Genomic DNA, 21,118 nt, shown 5'->3' with positions numbered 1-21,118 from the left:
GCACGCTTCCCACCTCGCATTGAGATGGGGACAGCGTGGTTCCTCTCACACCAATTAGAGAAAGGGCGCACCACTTGGCCGCATAGAGGGAAGAAGTAGAAGGCGCACGAGCGCTTCTGAATAGTGTTGATAACCGTCTCAGGCAAACCTTTGCCCTGCAGAATCAACCTCTCAGGAGCCAAACCAACAGCCGTCCCGAGACATCGGGCGGGTGGTGCACCGTCCCGTGGGCCTGTGAGAGCGCATCCGCCTGAACGGTACTGGCCACGGCGCTGACCGCGAGAGCTGCGGCCAGCTCTGGAAATCACAGAGCTGAACGGTTTCTCCGGGGCCACTGATATCAGGGACAGACTCTCCTTTCTGACCCGTTCCAGAAGAGGAAGGATCAGCTGGAGCGGGGGAAACGCATACAAGAGAGCCCGCGGCCAAGGTGTGTGTGCCAACGCATCTACCCCCAACGGGGGAAGATCCCGAGGGCTGAGGGAGAACCACCACCTGCAGTGCGTGTTCTCCCTGGACGCAAAGAGGTCCCACCTGTGCTGTCCCGAACTTCTGCCAGATCAGTCTGACAATGTCGGGATGTAACCGCCACTCGTCTCGGCGGGGACCGCCTCGAGACATGAGGTCCGCCCCAAAGTTCTGAGCCGCCGCGATATGCAGGGCTCTCAGACTGAGGAGATACTGATGAGCCCAAAGCCAGAGCTCGACCGCCTTTCGGGGGAGAGCAGGGGAGCGGCCGCGTACCAGGTGAAAGAAATGCAACAGCATTTTTCCTCACAGCGTCGAGCTCCAACACATTTAAGTGTGCTGTAGGGGGCGTGCGCCACTCATCCCGACCGAGTAAGAGAGGCACGTTCCTCCCCAACCCGTCAATGAGGCGTCCGTGAAGACGCCACCCTGCCCAGGGGAACACCCCTGAGAAGGGCGGAGGGTCTTTTCCAATATTCCAGGTCTGGCGACACCGAACGGGAAACGAGGAGCACCCTGAGCTTGTCTCGCCTGGAGTCTAACCGTTGGCGAGCAAACCACCGCTGGAGTCTGCGCATAAAAAGCAGACCCAGGGGGACCACGGGAGTGGGCAGCTGCCATCAGCCCTAACAGGCGCATGGTGGACAGTGCGGTCACGTTTTCTGCGAACGCGAAAACGAGAGAGCGTCGACACGACAGGATGGCGTCTCGCCGAGGAGGCGAAAAGCATCGCAGTCATGGTGGCTGAGTCTAGGCAAAGCCCCAAGTAGACTGTCTGCCGGCTGGGGGAGCGGGGAGCTCTGCTCCCAGTTGATGGCAAAACCCAGGAAGGCGAGATGGTTTATCACCAACATGGTGTCCCTTCTCGCGGTCTCTTCTGAGTTGCTCAGAATAAGCAGGTCATCTAGGTAGAAGAGAATCCTCTTTTCCTGACGCCTGAGCGGTTTCCAACGCCGTCTCCACACACTTCGAGAAGGTGCGCGGAGCAGGGAAAAGCCGAACGGCAGACACTGGTACTCGTATGCCATCCCATAAAGGCAAAGCGGAGAAACTTCCTGTGCGCCTGCCGAACAGGGACGTGGAAGTAATCATCCTTGAGATCCAGTGATGTGAACCAATCGCCCTCTCTCACACACCGGAACAATCCGACAGTGAGCATTCTGAACTTCCTCGTGGCAACGGATCTGTTGAACACGCAAAGATCCAGAATAGGTATCTTTTCCCCTGGCTTCTTGGAACAAGGAAGTAGCGGGAATAAAACCCCTAGGTGAGACTCGTGGGGGGGAACGACAGTGATGGCCCCCTTTACCAAGAGACGTGTCACCTCTGCTGCCAGAGCCCTGCTCGCAGCCGGGTCCCGTAGCGTGGTCTCCACCAACCCCATAAAGGGTGGGGGACGACGCTTGAACTGTATGGGATGGCCCCATCTCAACGTGGTGTCCAACCACGATGGCAGAACGCACCGCTCTTGCCAACACGCATAGCGGTCGGAGAGAGGGCGAGCCGACAGCCTGAGGAAGACCGTCCAGGAATAACCCGTATTCCTCTGCCCCTACTGCCTCCACACTGCGTGTGAGCCAAGGGGGGCTTCCCATGAACGGGAGGAGGCTCAGCGAGCGTAGGAGACGTACCAGATCCAGCCGCTGTAAAAACAACGAGCTGTCTAGACGTCGCGCTCGTGCCCGCTGAACAGGGAGCTAGCTGTCCGGCCGCCGCACCTGTGCGCATGCGCTGTCCGCAGGCTGTAGCCACAGCGCGCGGACCTGTCCTCCTCACCTATAATGTGGGGAACTGGGAGACCGGTAACAAGCGGCCGTATCCACGGGCTCGTGCAACGAGTCTCTGATCTGTCCACGAGGCTCCAAGGGACGCCGCTTCTTAGAAGCAGGTGAACCAGAGGCCATGTGAACACGCCGTCCGACGGTCGCCACCCTACAGCCACAGGGCTGAGAGGGGGAAGAGGCAACATGGAGGAACGCACCACAAGCGTAGGACCTAGGTGGCCTTAGGAATATCGCTCTTAGGTACCATGTACCGCTGTTCGGCCGAACGGTCTTTACTTTTTCTTTAATAGGGAAAGAAAAAGTAGGAGCAAGCTTCCGGAACTTACCGGTCCGTGGCGCTGCTCTACCCGTCTGCGGCGGCTGCTGCGGCACCGGGGCTGGAGTCGGAGGCGGCCCCCTGGAACGCTGGGACCGGCCCGGACCCCGTCTCCTCCCAGCCTGGGAGGAGCCCGTGAGAATCGCCCCGAACCGGGAACGATTCTCACTGAATGACTGCTGGTGCGCGAGCACCTCGGAGAACCGGGGACCAAATAGGCCATCAGGCGCTAGTGGACCCTGGACGAGGCTGGCCCGCTCTCGTTCCTGCACCGCAGTGTGGGAGAGCCATATGACCCCTTGAATCATGGTAGCCCACGCCATATGCCGGCCGGCCGAAATGGCTATCGGCTGGCATAGCTGGAGGATGGCGCTGGAAAAAGCGGGAAACCGCCAGCCATCTCGCGGCTTCCTCCGGGCCGTAGGCCTCCCTGTCAGCCAACAAGGAGACCATGGCAGAGGAGAGCAGGGCGATGTTGTTGACCGCTGCCGCGGATTGTCGGCCTAACGTCCGTCAGGCCGACAATCTGCTTCTGTAACCCGCCGGGAAGCAGATCGGGGTGCGAAAGCACTCGCCCTGCATATCGTCAGATACGGGGGCGAGAGGCGGGGCCGGCATGGGAAACCCTTTGATGGCCGCCGCCTCACCCATGAACTCCCCGCGACGGTGGCGGTTGTAACCCGAGAGCGGAAAAACCGGACGCCGAGTCGCCGTCCATGGAGGCGTCGTCGTCGGCGTCGATGATGCCATCGCGTCAGGTCCACCGCAGGGGAAAAGAAGAGATGCCTGGAGAGGATCCCCTCTTCAGGCAGCTCCCGGCAGGCGACACAGGAGATGGGGGCCGCCATAGCAGCCTCGGCATGGTCGGTGCCGAGGCACACAGAGCACGCCAAGTGCCCGTCACCCGGTGCCAGGGAGGCGGGACAGGAGGCGCATAGGGGTCCTGAAAAGGACCTAGCTCCAGGAGCGCTCTCAGGTGGCCCTGAAAAGGGGCCGTATGTCCGCGGCCTCGCCCGAGCCGCTGCCACCGGCTCGGGAGATCCGTGTTTAAGTCTTCATCTTCTTCTTAATAGTAGTTCTCAATTTCTCGCTGATAAGCACAAGTGCTGAAAGAAAAGGGAGGATGAGCGACGGTATTCACCGCGCTATATTCACGATACCGTGGGAAATGTGGGCGGTGCCCACGCTGATAGGTGCATAGTTTGAATTTTCAGCGCGCGCCAGCGCGCACGGGACAAGCGCGCGCACGGGACAAGCCCATAAGGCGAAGCCTAGACGGCGTAGCCTACATGAAATAGAACACAGGCACACACAGCAGGGGCGGGGTCAAAGACCCAACTGGGTCGTCACAGTTGTTGTCATAGTAGTTCATGACAGTGGACTAGTGAGCCTACAACGTTTACACAATGGAAGAGAACCAACTGAAGTTACCACTGCCACCGTTACTTGCCCGGTTCATCCTTTTAAAAGGCAAGAAATAGAAAGACAGATACTGAAAAGGCAGCAACAAAAAAGAAGTTGGAGACTGCTCGAGGAAAAACGAGAATAAATATTGGATTAGCTTTTCAGCGATGGCGACAGCTGAGGGAGTTGAATGGCCTGAAAAGTGACGCAATGGTTGCCGTTGAAGTAACCCGTAAGCAGCAGCAGCGCTCGTGCACGGCTCTGTGTCGAGGGGTGGGGGCAGGGAGTCCTGAAGGGTGGGGGAGGAGTTAAACGGAACTCCGAAGAGAAGCTAATTTCAAATCATGCTAGCTCTCTCACATCGTACAGTATAGCTTTAACTGCCCCCAGTAGTCTTTCTTACATGTGAAGTCTGCATTTTATTTTCTTATGGTGCATATTGTGTGCTTAATAACCAGCTATAAATTATTTCATTTCGATTAAAATAATATGGTATCCGTCTTCACGTAGAGTCAGTAATCGTCGTCTGTGGCATGTTGCTTTAAAGGTTGCCGCAAAGGTTTCTCAGGAGTAACCTATGTTCTGACACCATTGTAAATCATTTTAGGTAATGCATCAAAACAAGTTCCCACATGGTTTCTGGCCGCCATTTTGTTTGTTTTTAGTTACTGCAGTTGCAATAAGCAGAATCCACACAAGCTGAATGCAGCTTGTGGCAACCCGCCCCCCACCAGGGGGCGGGTGGTAGAGGGCGTGTACCGCCGCCACCCACGTGCCAGGGACAGGGAGCGCTCTCCAGCTGATCCTGATCAGCTGGATGGGAAACACCCGGCGAGGGGAACGCGTGGAGGGGTTAAAGCCGAGTCGAGGACTCACTGGAGGAAGGCGACCCACCGACAACGCAGAAGGAGACGCACAACCCCACGACGGCTACGAGGCTCACGGAGACCCTAGCCTAGAGACACAATTGCATCCGCTTCTTATCTCGTTTTTAATAAACGCCGTGACCGGCTTTAAACTCGCCTCGAACGTGCCTACTTTCCGTGTCACCCAGCCTTCCAGCCAACCGGGTTGCCACATATGGTGGAGAAGGCAGGCACTCGGTACCCACTGCGACCCGCGGGGAAGTAGGCCGCCACCCTGCAGCGCCAACAGCAGATCCAGGGGCAGGTCGCGGACTCGGCGGAGAGCCTAGCCCTGCTCCGCGAAGCGGTTCTCCGCCTCACACAGCATGCCGTTCGCGACTCCCCGATCGCCGCTGTTGACATAAGTATGTATGATTGACTGTGATGTATTCTGTACTGTATATCTGTTCCACACCACAAGGGGGCGTTATCAGTTTGATAATAGATGTGATATGATTGGTGACGTCATGCCCCCTATAAATATGAATGTTCTGGACTTGATCATTCCCTTATCCCGCTCCCAACATGAAGGCTGGAAGAGCGGTTTAGTTATTTACTTTAAAATAAATATGCCTTGAGGCTGAAGACTAAAACTCGTCTCGTCTACTTTTCTGTTGTTGCACTGTTGGACTCCTGCTGTGTTTAGTAGTGCTCCTGCTAACAGGTTATGGGCCCAGTAACGACGACGATAGTTGCAACAATGGAAAGTGGCGGCAAACGTTAGCTAGTCAGCAAAAGTGTGTTAGCTAGTTAACGCGGTAAAACTGGGAAGCAAACAAAGCTGAGGAGAATGGCACATCAAAAGGCAAAGTGGCCGATGTTTGACGGTAGGGCCGAAGAATATGAGCTCTGGGAAGAACGGATGCTGTGCTGTATGCACCGTGTCAAGTTAAAAGAGACTTATCTGAACGAGCCTGGTGGACCGCTGACGGCTGAGGAACGAGCCAAGGATGAGGAGCTGAATGCTGATGCTTACTGTTCGTTGGCGCCATTGCTGGATAACGTGAGCTTGGGACTGATATTCAGAGACTGTAAAAATAAGGGACGCGAGAGTCTGCAAGTGTTGAGAGAGCACTACATTGGCAAAGGAAGGCCACGGATTGTTTCGTTATACATAACGTTAACCTCGCTGAAGAAAGCGGACACTGAGACTGTGACAGAGTACATTATCCGGGCGGAGCAGATCTTCACAGCGCTCAGAGGTGCAGGCGAGGCACCGAGTGAGGGGTTGATGATGGCTATGATTATGCGGGGACTTCCAGAGAACTACAAGCCGTTTACGCTGATGGTAACCCACGGTTCAGAGATGAAACTGGCGGAGTTCAAGGCTAAGCTGCGAAACTTCGAGGCGTCGGAGGATGCTGAGCCAGTAGCCGAGATGGCGGGAGAAAGGGTGCTGAAGGCTCGCGCAGCACTGAAGAAAAAGAACAGCGGATCTTCGACAGAGATGGCGTGTTGGCGGTGCGGTGAAAGGGGACATCGAAAAGATGAGTGCACAAGAAAAGTTTGGTGCGGTTCCTGCAAAAGCACAAGCCACAGCGACAACGCCTGCAGGAAGAAAGAGCGTGCACAAAGCTCCAGGTGTGCTCGCGCTGAAGATCACGGCGGTGGTGGCGGCGGCAGCAGCGGTGGTAGCAGTGGCGGTCGGGCAGCGAATGGTGGACGGATCGAGGCGCGGGGACCCGCGAGAGTCGACTTCACATTCCGGGCAGAGACCGAGGACACCTGCAAGCCAGCGCAGCAGCGGCAGATTGAGGGAAAAGGGCTGATCGTCGACACTGGCGCGACATCCCACATGCTGAACGACAGGAGCCGGTTCAAGTCCTTCGACAGCACATTCAAGCCGGAGAGCCACAGCATGGAGCTGGCCGACGGGAGGCGGACATTCGGGTTGGCGGAAGGCAGAGGAGACGCACAGGTGTGTCTCACCGACAGCGACGGACGAACGTGTACAGTGACTCTCAAGAACGCCCTGTACATCCCTTCGTTCCCACAAGAACTCTTCTCCGTGAAGTGTGCCACTGCACACGGTGCCAAGGTACTCTTCGAGGAAGGTAACGATGTTCTTGTAGCGCCTGATGGTGCAAGGTTTAGCATTCAAGTGTGTGACAGAATGTACTACTTGCAAACCAAGTGTGATGACAATGATATGTGCAATGTTAGCCATGATATTCAAACCTGGCATGAAATTATGGGGCATTGTAACTATGAAGACATACTGAAACTGCAGGATGTAACCCTAGGCATGCACATTAAGGGTGCAAAACGTAAGCCTGAAAAGGAATGTCATGTGTGCATAGAGGGGAAGTTTACTCGGACGAGAAACAGAAATGCAACAGACAAGGTGAAAACACCACTGGAGTTGGTAAACACTGATCTAGCTGGTCCAGTGACCAATGGTTCAATCGAGGGTTACAGGTACATGCAATCTTTCACAGATGTGTACACAGGAGTAGTATTCACATACTTCCTCAAAGCAAAGAGTGATGCCGTACTGGCTCCTGAAAAGTTCTTGGCTGACATAGCGCCTTATGGCAGTGTGAAATGCATCCGGTCAGACAACGGGACCGAGTTCACAAGCAGAGAGTTTAAGACACTCCTGCGAAAGAACAAGATCAGACAAGAGACGTCCTGTCCTTACTCCCCACACCAGAATGGGATAGCTGAGAGGGAAGGGCGCACTCTCTTTGAGATGGCAAGGTGTAAGCTCATTGACAGCAACTTACCTAAGAGTCTATGGCATTACGCCGTTCAGGAAGCAGCATACACCAGAAACCGATGCTTTAACAAGCACATAGGCACAACACCATGCACAGCACTGACAGGGAAGAAGTGTGATCTAGCCAAGATGCACAAATTCGGGTCAGAGTGTTATGCGTACATACAAGACAAGGGTAAACTAGATCCCAGGTGTGAGAAGGGTCTTTTCGTAGGGCACGACAAAGGCAGCCCAGCCTATCTAGTTTACTACCCCACCAAAGGTAAAGTGCAGAAGCACAGACTGGTCAAGTTTATCACTAAGACCACATGTGACAGCGAGACTCAGACTCAGGACTTAGGACTTGACACCATTGTAAATAGTGACAAGACCGACACACCACAGCCCAGTGCTCAGAGCACAGACGTACAGACTGACAGTCCACAATCCCCAGAGGATGATGGCGAGGAGCACCAAAGGGTGACGCCACAGGCCCCAAGCAGTGGGAGGTACCCCACTAGAGAGCGTAAGCCCCCAAGTTATCTCTGTGATTATGCTACTGAGGATGATAGTGGTGATGATGATAGCACACCCAGTGTTGACTATTGCTACCGAGCAGTGTGCGGTGTGCCACTGACCTTTAAGCAGGCTATGACATCATCACAAGCAGGTAAATGGGAGAGGGCAATGGACGAGGAGATGCAGTCCTTAGAGGAGAACCAGACCTTTACCCTGATAAAATTACCAGAGGGCAGAAAGACAGTGGGAGGTAGGTGGGTGTACTCAATTAAAGAGGACGGTGATGGGTGTGAGCAGTACAAGGCCAGATTTGTGGCGAAGGGGTATAGCCAGAGAGAGGGGATAGATTATGGTGAGACATTCTCCCCCACGGCAAACATGACCAGTGTGCGTGTAGTCATGCAAAAGGCAGCACAAGAGAACTTGGTACTACACCAAATGGATGTAAAGACGGCGTATCTACACGCACCCATTGACCGAGAAATGTACATGGAACAACCTGAAGGTTATGAATTCCTATGAATATGTTCCAACTGTTGTTCATGAGGATAACCAGGGCACTATTGCACTTGTGAAGAACCCTGTGTGCAGACAAAGGTGCAAACATGTTGACATCAAGTATCACTTCATAAGGTCAACCATTAAAGATGGGAAGATGACACTTGTTTATTGTCCAACAGATGAGATGGTAGCAGATGCTATGACCAAGCCTGTCTCAAAGGTTAAACTGAGGAAATTTTCAGGAGCCATGTTTGGTGTAAGCATCTAATGAATAGTAAATATGTTTTTGATTTAATTCTGTATTTGTTTATTCTGATTGTTAAAAGCTGTACAGGATACAGGTCACTCATAAGTGGGAGTGTTGACATAAGTATGTATGATTGACTGTGATGTATTCTGTACTGTATATCTGTTCCACACCCCAAGGGGGCGTTATCAGTTTGATAATAGATGTGATATGATTGGTGACGTCATGCCCCCTATAAATATGAATGTTCTGGACTTGATCATTCTCTTAGCCCGCTCCCAACATGAAGGCTGGAAGAGCAGTTTAGTTATTTACTATAAAATAAATATGCCTTGAGGCTGAAGACTAAAACTCGTCTCGTCTACTTTTCTGTTGTTGCACTGTTGGACTCCTGCTGTGTTTAGTAGTGCTCCTGCTAACAGCCGCCCCGACCAGCAGGCTCACCAAGCTAGGTCCGGACTCGGAGGATGACGTGGAAGCCTCCCTGCACTGCTGCCCTGCTGGCTCCTCCTGTGACCAGGGGGCCGGAGGCTGTGCCCACCGGGGCCAGCCCAGTAGGCCCGCCCAACGCTGGGACGCAGACCCCGTCCCCCTGGGACTCAGGCCCTGCCCGAAATGATGACCCTTAATCCAGAGGAATATGAATGTACGTGGGTATATGCTACCTCTTTTAGTGTGACAGCGAGTGATGCTGGTTTAAAATCTCACATCGCTTTAACTTTTGGTGAAATGGTCATTATTCCAATGTTAAAGTGTCTTCTCCAGGATCAGTTTGACTAAATCTAAAGACTGGGGATGACTTGAAGCGTTGATTGCCTCCTCCTTTTGAGCTCAGAGTTTGGTTTTCACGTCCATGCAAGTCCATTTTGTTTACAAGAACGTAAAGAAACCCAATCTTCTATCTGGATTTGACTCCTGGTCCCCCCCAAGACTGAGCTCCCCTCTGGCTCTGAGTACCGGAGCTCATGACCCTGAGGCCTCAGGGTCGGGTCTGGTAGGGGTCCTTGATTGGTGGTGTCTAGGTCTGGTGGGGGTCCTGGATTGGTGGTGTCTAGGTCTGGTAGGGGTTCTGGATTGAGGGTGTTTTAGGTCTGGTAAGGGTTTAGTTCTGGGGCGGGTGTGTGTGTGTGTGTGTGTGTGTGTGTGTGTGTGTGTGTGTGTGTGTGTGTGCGCGCGCAGCAGACACAGATTCAACCCTTGGCTCATCTTTTAGACTTTCCGGAGTTTAGTCTTTCATTGATTACCTTTTTTAATATCAAGAGTGAATTGAATTTGCCTATAAAATGTTTTTGGTGTGTTGTGAGTCTTCGATGTAAAGGAGAAATTGTTAGTGTTAGTTATGGGAGTTACGGGGTAATGAAGAAAGTGATCGGAGACTAACCGGTCACATGATATCCGTCACACTGTTGATTCTTGATTTAAATATACATTTTTTGAAGAATTTATAAAAGGTTGTTGCATTAATAAAGTTCTGAAATGCCTATAGCCTCAAATGTCATCCATTCGTTAAAAGATGGCTTCCTTGAATGATATTGACCAAGATGGTGTTCAAACCCGCCCCTTTCTTTGACCTTTTCCAATCGCCACGAGGTCACAAAAAACCACGAATACACGCTGGTAGACGAGGTGTCGTGACAAAAGGATCGAGGATCGTGGCAAAATGCTCCGTGATCCACGACCAGAACTTTAACTGCTGCTCTTTCGTCATTTGCTTTAAAGGTGACATCATACCACCAGGAGTGAGTATGATTAGCTGTTACAAGCCGTTATGAAAATCTGCCTCTTCTGACCTCCCAAATGGGCGTGTCCACCTAGATGTATGCTAATGCTAGGGCTAATCATACTCACACCTGGTGGTATAATATGCCATTTTTAAATCGTATTGGCCCGGGACCAAATTAGTTGTCAATCAACATTCAAACAGGCCATAAAATATATATTTTTATTCCATTTATTAACACAACAAATGTATTAAATGCGGGGGATGATTTATTTTTAGTTAGTGTATTTACATTAGGCCAATTATTTGTTGACCTGTCCGGCCAAAAGGAACGAATGATAGTTCTACATGTAAAAAGAAATAGTTCATAATTACAATGGTGTTCCAAAAGAGTTTTATCATAAAGGTGTAATCATTAGGTGTACAATGAACAAAATCATTGATAATATGGGATGTGGGGAGGGAATCATGGGACTGAAGCATTCAAATGAGCATCTTGGCATGGAAGGGTGGTCTGCCTGGTTCACGGTGCTTCTCCACCATCTCCGCCACCATCTCCGCCACCATTTCCACCTTCTCCACCTTCACCAGAAGTGCCAGCTTCTTGAATCATCTGTTTGTATTGACTCTTGAAGAAGCCAGCCTGAAAACAGCAGACAGGATCAATCAAGTACCCATCAAGAGAGGACCTCGTGATGCCAACCCAATAACCCCCTATAATCCCTCAAAACGACTCAAAAGATGATTCATTCCCGTCTCATTATCACATTGGATGATCATGGCCACTAGGGAGAAGTGTTGTGTAAATACAACTGTATGACAAGCCATAACATAATCAACAATAATCTGCCCATAGTTAACCAACTTAATGTAAAAACTATAAATCAAATCTCCTTTGTATTCATAGTTGTATTTATGTAACAGTCGTTTTTGGAGCAGTTTATATTTACTAAGTAATTTAGCAGATCTCAAGTGAATTCGGATATTGGGCATTAAGAAGCAGGTAGGGGTTAAGACCTGTTGCTCAGGGAAGCCATGGTCATTTGGGATTACATCAAGTATCTGCCAGCTGGAAGTTGAACAACTTTCCAAGACTACTGTCCTGAACTCAAGCCCTTTCTGCTGGGATCGGCCCATCCACACAAAGTCTTGAGGTCACCTTATATAGAGCGGCCGTAATGATGGCCAGCAGGAGCAGTCCTCCGAAGGTGCCTCCAACGATCTCTTTAGTGAAGTTTGCTACCGGGTACACCTCCACCTCAGTGACGATCTGAGGAGTCACATGACTGCGTGAAGGTTCTGATCAGAGACCCTGGACTAGCAGGACTGAGTTGAGACCAGAGCGAGAGTTACCTTTCGGATGGGAGGGGTGTGTTTAGACTCTGCGGAAAAGAAAATGTATGTGTCCTCATCGTATTCCAGGGTGGCTGTGCTTATGAGGAGGAACTTAGCCGACTGAATACCGATCTGTAACAAAAAGCATAGACCAGTGAAATAGTAAGCTGGTTCGGGAATAGCCAAAACATAGGAAGGAAAAGTCTTTATGGAAACTATATCTTCTATATATATATCTTCTTCAAACCCTCACCGTTCTCCATGACGACCCTCTACCTTATTCAATCTCTCCCCGGTCTCCATGACAACCCTCCACCGTATTCAAACCCTCACCGGTCCCCAAGACGACCCTCTACCTTATTCAAACCCTCCCTGGTCTCCGTGACAACCCTCTACCCTATCCAAACCCTCCCCGGTCTCCATGACAACCCTCTACCTTATTCAAACCCTCCACGGTCTCCGTGACAACCCTCTACCCTATCCAAACCCACCCCAGTCTCTATGACAACCCTCTACCCTATCCAAACCCTCCACGGTCTCCGTGACAGGCTCCTCCCCCAACCTACCTGTGAGATCCACCCAGAGCTGAGGTTGCCGTTGATGGTGAAGGTGCTGCTCTGTGCCCGACCCATGAACATGTTGCACCTGAACACCAGACAGCTCGCCACCGAGCAGTCCTGACACACACATCACCAAACCACACATCAACACACAGAATAACACAAAACCATGCACAACCACATTCACAATGCCATTATCACAACCGCACACAACAGAGCGTAAAACACACACAACCCATCATGTACAGAAACAACACACTACCAGCTGCGACCTGCGGCGCCACGGACAAACACACACAACCCGTTATTGACAGAACCAAAGACGCCAGCGCACAGGGACATCCTGGCCTATATTTACCACTGTGAGGCTCTGCTGAACCTCCGTCAGAAAGTCTGGACGGGCCGCCGGCTCCAAGCCGTCTCGCCGGCACTCTGGAACCTAGAAACAGCTTCAGAGTCAGAGTCTCTATAGGAACCACCTGCTCACCCGTGGGGCGACCCAAGCTACTTCAACACAACACCACCTTCTAATGGATTTAACTTTGTTTGAGCCGCCTGGTTGAGATGAAAACCTGACGTCGTCATCAGGGGTGAACTGGCTCAGGGAGCAGCATTAACAAACCAACCACCACATCAAGGTTCAGAGGAGATAGAATCACTTTCTGAAACCCTTCAGGGATCACAGCAGCAAGTAATACACACAAAATAGATGCGTGTGTGTGTGTGTGTATGTGTGTGTTTTGAAGAGACTTTTTCTTTATAATTTTTATGACTATACTTACTTTTAAAGGTGAGTTTGACCTTTTATATTTATCAAGCTAAATAATGTCATTGTATATTGACATATATGGTGTGTGTGTCTGTAAGTATATGTGTGTGTGTGTGTGTGTGGAGGTGTAGGAGTCTGTTGAGTGGTGGAGTCTGTGCTCCGTCAGCCACCTGGAGGTCTTCCCTCTCCTGCCAGATGTGTTCGCCTCCGAGCCGCACAGGAACCTTGATCAGCACCGTCACATTAAAAGCCCTCCCAAAGTTTAACACCTGAGAGAGAGACAGAGGCAGACACAGAGAGAGACACAGAGAGAGACAGAGGCAGACACAGAGAGAGACAGAGGCAGACACAGAGAGAGACACAGAGAGAGAGAGAGAGGCAGACACAGAGAGAGAGAGAGAGAGAGAGACAGACAGTTAGAAAGAGAGAGAGACAGAGGCAGACACAGAGAGAGGGGCAGACAGTTAGAGAGAGAGACAGAGGCAGACAGGTAGAGAGAGGGAGAGAGAGAGAGACAGGCAGACAGACAGAGAGAGACAGAGGCAGACACAGAGAGAGAGAGATAGAGAGAGAGACAGACAGAAAGAGACAGATACAGACAGAAAGAGAGGGAGACAGATAGACAGACAGACAGAAAGAGAGATAGAGAGGCAGACATGGATGAAGGTGGAGAAATGATTAACGGAGAGAATGAGAAAGGGAGAGGTAATATGGAGATGGGTTATGAGGGACAATGATGAGAGAGACAGCGGTAGATGGAAGAGAGTGATAGTTGCGATGAAAAGCAAAGATCACAAAGCGATTGCATGTTAAAGAGGATCAATTATCTGAAATAATTTAATCTTAATTTCATAGTGCTTTAAATAGTTTTACAGCTGTGTTTACCGTTACTGGATTCACCACTGGTTTGTGTAAATCCTTTCTTCCGAAGGTGAAGTTGGTGTAACTGAGTGAGCTAAATAAGGAGAGAGTGAGTCAGTTAATACACAGCCCTTGGATATTATTCTGCAGCTACTCCATCCAATCTGTACTGGATGGTATGTTCAGTAATGTTATGTTCAATGACATATGTTGTTAGTATGTTCAGTGATGTATGTTGTTAATATGTTTAGTGATGTACTGTATGTTGTTAGTATGTTCAGTGCTGTTATGATCAGAGATGTATGTTGGTATGTTCAGTCTGTTCAGTATTTTCAGAACATAACATCACTGAACATATTAACAACATCACTGAGCATATTAACATCACTTAACATAGGAAACACATGTATAACCGAACATAGGAACAACACACATATGTTGTTCCTATGTTCAGTTATGCATGTTGTTAATATGTTCAGTGATGTTACGTTCAGTGATGTATGTTAATACAATGTTCAGAGATGAATGTTGTTAGTATGTTCAGTGATGTATGGAGGTTACTCCACATGTTCAACCAGATGTTTGGAAGGATAGGAGCTGAGGACTTTCTTTGTCTTTTCGGTATAATTCTGTCATGGAAAAATGTTTTTCATAATATCACAAATGATATGACTTGACTGAATACACCTTGATGACTTGACTGGAACATCAGAGAGGAAGAGAGCTACTTCCCCTCTCATGGACCGGTACAGATGGAAGTAAAAGTACCTGTGTATGTGTGTGAGCCCAAGACTGAGACTGTATGTGTGTGTGCATTAGGGCTTTGACTTTTGGCCAAAAATCATATTCGAAGTTCGTTTGTTTATTAATATTAGTATTCGAATATATTCGAATATTTATTAATAATATTTTGACCATTAAATGCCTTCAGTAATACCTGGGCTGAATCCGAGTACTTAGTACATACTATTTATGTTCAGTGTCTACTACTTGACCGTACTACACTTGTAGTACGGTCTACACCGTACTACACTTGTAGTACGGTCTACAGCTATGCGTAGAACGCCTCTGAACTCTTCCGAACACCGCCGTAACTCCACCGGATGTTTGGAGATGACGTGTCTCCCCTCAGATTAAGGTGACCAGACGTCCCCGATTTCCGGGGACAGTCCCCGTTTTCGGTGATCTGTCCCCGGTCAAAGCTGTCCCCGGAAATGTCCCCGATTTTGACAGTAAATGGGGGAAAAATGCGCGCAGACTCAAACACCAGTTATTACGGTAGTAATTTAACGCAGCACCAGAGAAGACGTCGTATGACGTACAGACGTTATCAGGACGTACGACGAGACGCAGCAGCGTCAACAACAACAATCTAGAGGCGGCAAAAAGGAAAAAGAGAAGATCAGCGGTCTCATAAATGGTATGTTGTGTATGAACTTATTTATTTTGTGTGAATTGGCAGTAGACTTGGCTGTGTGTGTGTGTGTGTGTGTGTGTGTGTGTGTGTGTGTGTGTGTGTGTGTGTGTGTGTGTGTGTGTGTGTGTGTGTGTGTGTGTGTGTGTGTGTGTGTGTGTGTGTGTGTGTGTTTTGTGTGAAGTGGTAACGTTAAAATAAGTATGATTGTTTATCTGAACTGAAGACCTAACGTAACGTTATAAAAGTCAGTGAACGTTAAAATCATGACAATGTTTTCATATCGGTCATTAGTGAAGCTGTAATGTTAACGTTAGCATGAGATTACCAGGTGATGACATTGTATGTGGCTCTGTTTTGGAAGAGGGGGAGGTGGAAGACTGCTTTGGTAGCATATGATTTTCCTGTAGGCATAGGGACCTGAGACTGTTAAAATAATAATAATGATGACATTATTTATTAATAATAAATTAATTAATAATCAGTCAATGGTTGATAGTTGTGTGTGTTAGGCTGCTGTTTTTTTTGTCGGGCTGTGTGGGTAACCAATGACTGTAGTAGTTATAAATGCAGACCATTTGATTAGCTGATGCCCTGAGTCACTGTTTTATGTCAATGTTTTTAGTAAAGGTATAATAAATAAATAAGTAATCAACAGAGTGAAGGAGAGAAGATGAAAAGAGCAGGAGAATAGTATGGAAAGGCAGAAATATAGAAGTAAACAACAGAGGGAAGCTAAGGAGAGAAGAAAGAAGGGTGAAGAAAAGAAAAGCATTGAAGGAGAAGAGAACAGACGAGAGTATTACATCTTTTTATATGTTTTGACTTGGTAATTATTACTAATTACATCTTGATGATATTTACTAGCTACTGGTCTGGCAGCTGTCTTTGCACATGACACTTTACTTTGGAAGAGAGATTTTTTTCTCATGTATTATTCTATATTTGTGTTTTTGACACTGCTGTGCACTACTGATACATGATATTTGTGGGTGCTGATATTTTGATTTATTAACCTTTTGCAGGGGCGCCACCAGGGATGTTGGGCCCCATTAAAAGATATCACACTGGGTCCCACCATCACACACACACAGGCAACGCCAACCATGTGCAGTTTCTGTAACCACACCTCTACCTGTGAAGGCTTCAATTATCTTATTGTCCGATACTAACTTTACAATATGACATTGAGTTGTGATAATATAACACTGTGAAGACATGAAGGAAACATTCTGCATACTGATAGTGTTTGTTTAATTATAAATTTGATTTTCCATTAAAATCCATTAATGATGTTTTTTTATTAACATAACTAATGTTCTAATATTTTTTCAGGGCCCCTGTCAGTCACTGGCCCACAGAATTTTCCTAACTTTTCGCCCACTGAGCTGGTTAAAATAAATGAAAAAGTACTTGTCCCCATTTTTTATTTCATAATGATAATATGTAAGGATTTTTCACCGCCGCATTGAAAATGTCCCCGATTTTCAGTTCAGAAATCTGGTCACCTTACCTCAGATGCCGGCAAAATTACCTTGATTAGTTACCTGTTTTCCATCTTGTCATCGTTGCTATTAAATTAAAAACTTACTTTACTTTTTTACTCTTTTTAATGTCTCTTTTTTTCGCCGCTTTCTATGACGTCTTTCTAAGCCGCTGTTGGTAGTGTCGGGTCAGCCATCACTTCTTCGTTCGTTACCAGACTCGTAGTCTGGTAACGTAGTGACCTACCGTTGTATACTGTGGCGGTAGTACGCATTCGGAAACGTTTTCCGTACTACACAATGCACACTGAGCATTCGGACACGCTATATTTGTGGCGTACTACAAAATGCATACTATAAGTATGAGTATTCGGATTCAGCCCTGGATTGGGCTTTGCGAGGTTTGTTTACAGGCGTTGCTATGGTTACCGGTCTTGCGTGTTCCAACTGTTTGTTATGTTTCTAATAAATCGCTGTCTAATCAATACTTCATTCACTGCCTCTTCCGTGGATATTACAATATTATGAATAGACTGCATGGGTTCTCCGACGTCTCTCCCTCTTGGCCTGCCCATAACAGGTTCGAATATTAAGGGCTGCCTAATATTCGTTCGAATTATTTTTATTTTTTTTGATATTCGAATTATATTCGAATCACGAAGTTCGAAGTCAAAGCCCCAGTGTGCATTAGTGTGTGTTGGTGTTGGGTGCCTGGTTGTTATTCATAAAGGGGGGTTTGTTATTTATCTTTGACGGCTTTTGCTGTGTTTTACTGTTGTGTCAGTGGAGCCACAGCCTCCATTTGACATCGGCCTATTGCTTGTGGAGATGTGAGAAAGATGCGACTGCTGTGCACATGCACAAGCCCAGTTATGAAATACATAACTGTATTTGCTACATGCTAATTCAGGGATGGGCAACTGGCGGCCCGCGGGCAGCATGCGGCCCGCATCCTCACTCAGTGCGGCCCGCATCCTCACTCAGTCAGGCCCGCACATAAAAAAAATAAATAAAATAATAATAATAATAATAATTGATCGAGTTACAGAAAACTCGGTCAAGAATGATGAGAAGAATTCATAGAATTTGAAGGCAAACCCATGCGTCTAGTTTGCTTAGAAGCGATATCAGTCATTAAAGATATCCACTTAAGTCGCCACTACAACTACTACAACTGCTTGTTGGGTTTGATTTCATTGAGTTGTTGCACTTAATGTTGGGCCACTGTTTTTCAGTTTTTTGACTTCATTGAATGATGATGTATGTTAGCCCTTTGCACTGATAAAAATACTGACCATTCATGTGGCTGTTTGAGCATGGAAAACATGAAATGAATGTATGTTGGTTCAATTAACATACTGTACATAGGTTATGATTCTGGATGATTTTTTAGGTAGTGGCCATCCCCAAAATGCACCAGAATACAGGAAATCATATCTACCAAATTCAAAATTGTGTAGCTTCTCTCAGCTCACGTTTAGTTGAAGTGTGCAGTCATGTGGCCCTCCGATGGTTATGATGAAAAATGTGGCCCTCTTTATCATGAAAGTTGCCCATCCCTGTGCTAATTTGTTATCTTTGAGATGGAATTATCTTTTATTTAAGGAACAACTCAACACACTCCACCCCATAATGTGTTAACATTAAAGCTGACTTCTTGCCAGGGCTATCTTCAGCTATGGTAAATTCTTCCCTCTCCAGGTCGGTCGAGCCCTTCGTCTTTGTTTCATCCAAAAAATGTGTGTTGCATTCGTGCAAACCCACCTGGCGATGGAAAGGAATATGCTGTACTTCACGTCGATCTCCTCCGTCTGGTTCAGTACACTCTGCTGTGAGTGATCCAGGTTTCCACTAAACAGACCCCACAAAATGTAAAAGAAAGGTTACAATTAAACGGGCTTCTACGGCCCTTGACTCCTCATCTGCTGCCATCAGACGGGGGACTCAGTGCAGGACCTGAGGAGGTCTGCGTGGCCTGGAGGGCGGAGGTTGGAGGTGAGTGTGCGTGTGTGTGAGCTACCTGTTGGCCTTGGCTGTGATGCGAATCTTGTGGCTCAGCCGACTGTTGGAGTCGATGCCGTAGGAAACGGTGAACACAGCCTGATGGGCAGACAGTCTGCGTCAACAATCATGTGAAATTTATCAGTAGCATGATCCTCCCATGACCAGAAAGATCCTGTGACGATCAGCCTCCACACTAACTAACACAATAACCACCTAACTAGCTAACTGACGTACTCACTGACCGGCTAATTATCCAACTGACTGACATACTCAATGACAGATCATCCAATGACCTAAGGGACTAACTGGTGGATTGACTGGGTGGTCGGTGTGATGGCGGCGGCGGACCTTAGCGTTGGTCTTGAGGATGGGTCTGTAGACCCAGCAGCTGCTCCGTCCGGGAGACAGGCCGTTCTCACTGTCCACCGAGCTGCACTCCACCCGCCCCTGAGGGGGAAAGACACATCAGCCTCCTCCAGCCCACGGCTGAGCCTTCCCCTGCACTCTGATGGTTCATACTGAGTGTACATGAACATTTAGGGTTTGCTTTTAAGACCAGGGCTGATCACAGGTACACACTTAGTGCAGTATGAACACATTATTCAGATCTACAAAAAGAAATGAACCACATGACCAGCTCAATTTCAGTTCAAAAAGACACACACACAATTACAAGCCTTTCAAATCCGACCCCAATAGTAAATCTAACCCCATAGTGAATTTTAACAGGCAAAATGTTACTTTTGAACCTCGTCCAATGTCGTTATTTAAAATCAGCGTGATCTGCCGCTGTTCTTATTATCTGAGTACAGAGACTTGTTTAGATGATGCCGGATCAACTTCTACTTGTTGTGTTGCTTGGTGGGCTGTTTCTGTCTACGGTCTCATGGCTCTTTGCTCTCCTTCGCTTGCATACAAACAGAGGGATGCTCAAACCAGAACCAAAATGCTATGCACGCACCTGCAGGGTGCTGAACTTCCTGAAGGAAAGTCCTGCGGGGTAGGTCAGAACCACCTGGCTGTTGTACGAGTCTTCTCCCAGGTTGGTGAGGGATGTCGTCACGTTCAGTAAGTCATCGATGCCGACCCGAACGGCAGAGGAGCTGGTGTAGGGGAGAAAGGAGGATTAGGAAACAACTACTTAACCAGCTATCAAGACGTCTTGACCATGCTAGCCAGCCTACTGTGTGAACGGACCGCATTTATACAGCGCTTGTCTAACCAGGGGCCAGACAAAGTACTTTACAATATTGCTTAACATTCACTCATTCAAGCAACAGACGGCGGTCTCAGACATGAAACACAGCCAGCTCGTCGGGAGCAGTGAGGCGCCTTGCTAAGGGACACCTCCACACACACAGGATCAGGGGTGGACTGGCCATCTGGCATACCGGGCATCGTCCCGGTGGGCCGTTGACCCAATGTGGGCCGGTCCGGTCCGCTATGTTGTTTTTTTTCTCTCTCTCTAAATTCCCTCCAATTGGGCCGGCCAATGGGCAACAGAGGGCTAGCAGTGTGTGGCCAGCATCGACACAGATTATTGGTCTTTGTTTGTCATTGTCAATCAATCATGGGCTGACAGGCTCAGAGAGCCCTGGCAGTGCTGTAAATCACAACAGAAACCAGGGTGGGCTGGACCTCATGGCATGGGCCAGAGTCGTGGGAGTCCGCGACTCCCACGACTAAGTAATTCATGTCTTAGACTTTTTCTCGCAGCTACAGATAAAAAAAAAAAAATTCTCTATTTATGGTTTCACAATGACTGAGTCACAGTTGTAACAAATGCGTTTCAGCTCTAATGCTGCTACTGTCTGTAATATGTTTCTATTTAGATTATTTGTCAGGATATTTTGTTATTATTGTCCGAGTCTGGTTTTAACTAATGCTGGGCTTACACAAAAAGATTTTCCCATTCACAGACTAAATACTGCAAGAGAGAAATTAGCGTTGGATCAAGTGTGATATTTAACAAGCGTTTTGTAGCTATGTAGATATGGGGGATGGAGATGCAGCAACCACAGGATGTCCGTTAACTTCCTGTTCAGGTTTCCAACTTTCTTGTCAGCAGCACAAGAGAAACAAACTTGAAAAACAAAAACAAAAAAAAGCAATTTGCACAGCTATTTGCA

General features: G+C 48.3%; 1 protein-coding gene and 1 long non-coding RNA gene across 2 annotated transcripts in view; one reads left to right on the top strand and one right to left on the bottom strand.

Annotated features, from left to right (window-relative positions):
• Window positions 1-4,660: 4,660 nt before the first annotated feature.
• LOC115530935 (uncharacterized) lies at window positions 4,661-10,323 on the top strand. The gene is made up of 2 exons (XR_003973812.1): window positions 4,661-5,242; window positions 9,250-10,323. It is a non-coding gene; the product is annotated as an uncharacterized LOC115530935 (long non-coding RNA).
• Window positions 10,324-10,768: 445 nt separating this feature from the next.
• Window positions 10,769-21,118, bottom strand: part of LOC115530934 (integrin alpha-M) — a gene marked incomplete in the record, with an annotated part of 56,632 nt that continues 46,282 nt past the window's right edge. Inside the window, 11 exon segments of the mRNA XM_030339784.1 lie at window positions 10,769-11,205; window positions 11,722-11,832; window positions 11,916-12,029; window positions 12,464-12,574; window positions 12,816-12,896; window positions 13,397-13,495; window positions 14,112-14,181; window positions 18,750-18,836; window positions 19,006-19,085; window positions 19,338-19,436; window positions 19,951-20,092. Coding sequence (XP_030195644.1) covers window positions 11,086-11,205; window positions 11,722-11,832; window positions 11,916-12,029; window positions 12,464-12,574; window positions 12,816-12,896; window positions 13,397-13,495; window positions 14,112-14,181; window positions 18,750-18,836; window positions 19,006-19,085; window positions 19,338-19,436; window positions 19,951-20,092 — 1,114 coding nt within the window.

Source organism: Gadus morhua, chromosome 18 (assembly GCF_902167405.1).
Source record: "Gadus morhua chromosome 18, gadMor3.0, whole genome shotgun sequence".
Classification (NCBI taxonomy): domain Eukaryota; kingdom Metazoa; phylum Chordata; class Actinopteri; order Gadiformes; family Gadidae; genus Gadus; species Gadus morhua.
The sequence above is the reverse complement of the archived record's forward strand: the minus strand, read 5'-3'. Positions and strand labels throughout refer to the sequence as shown.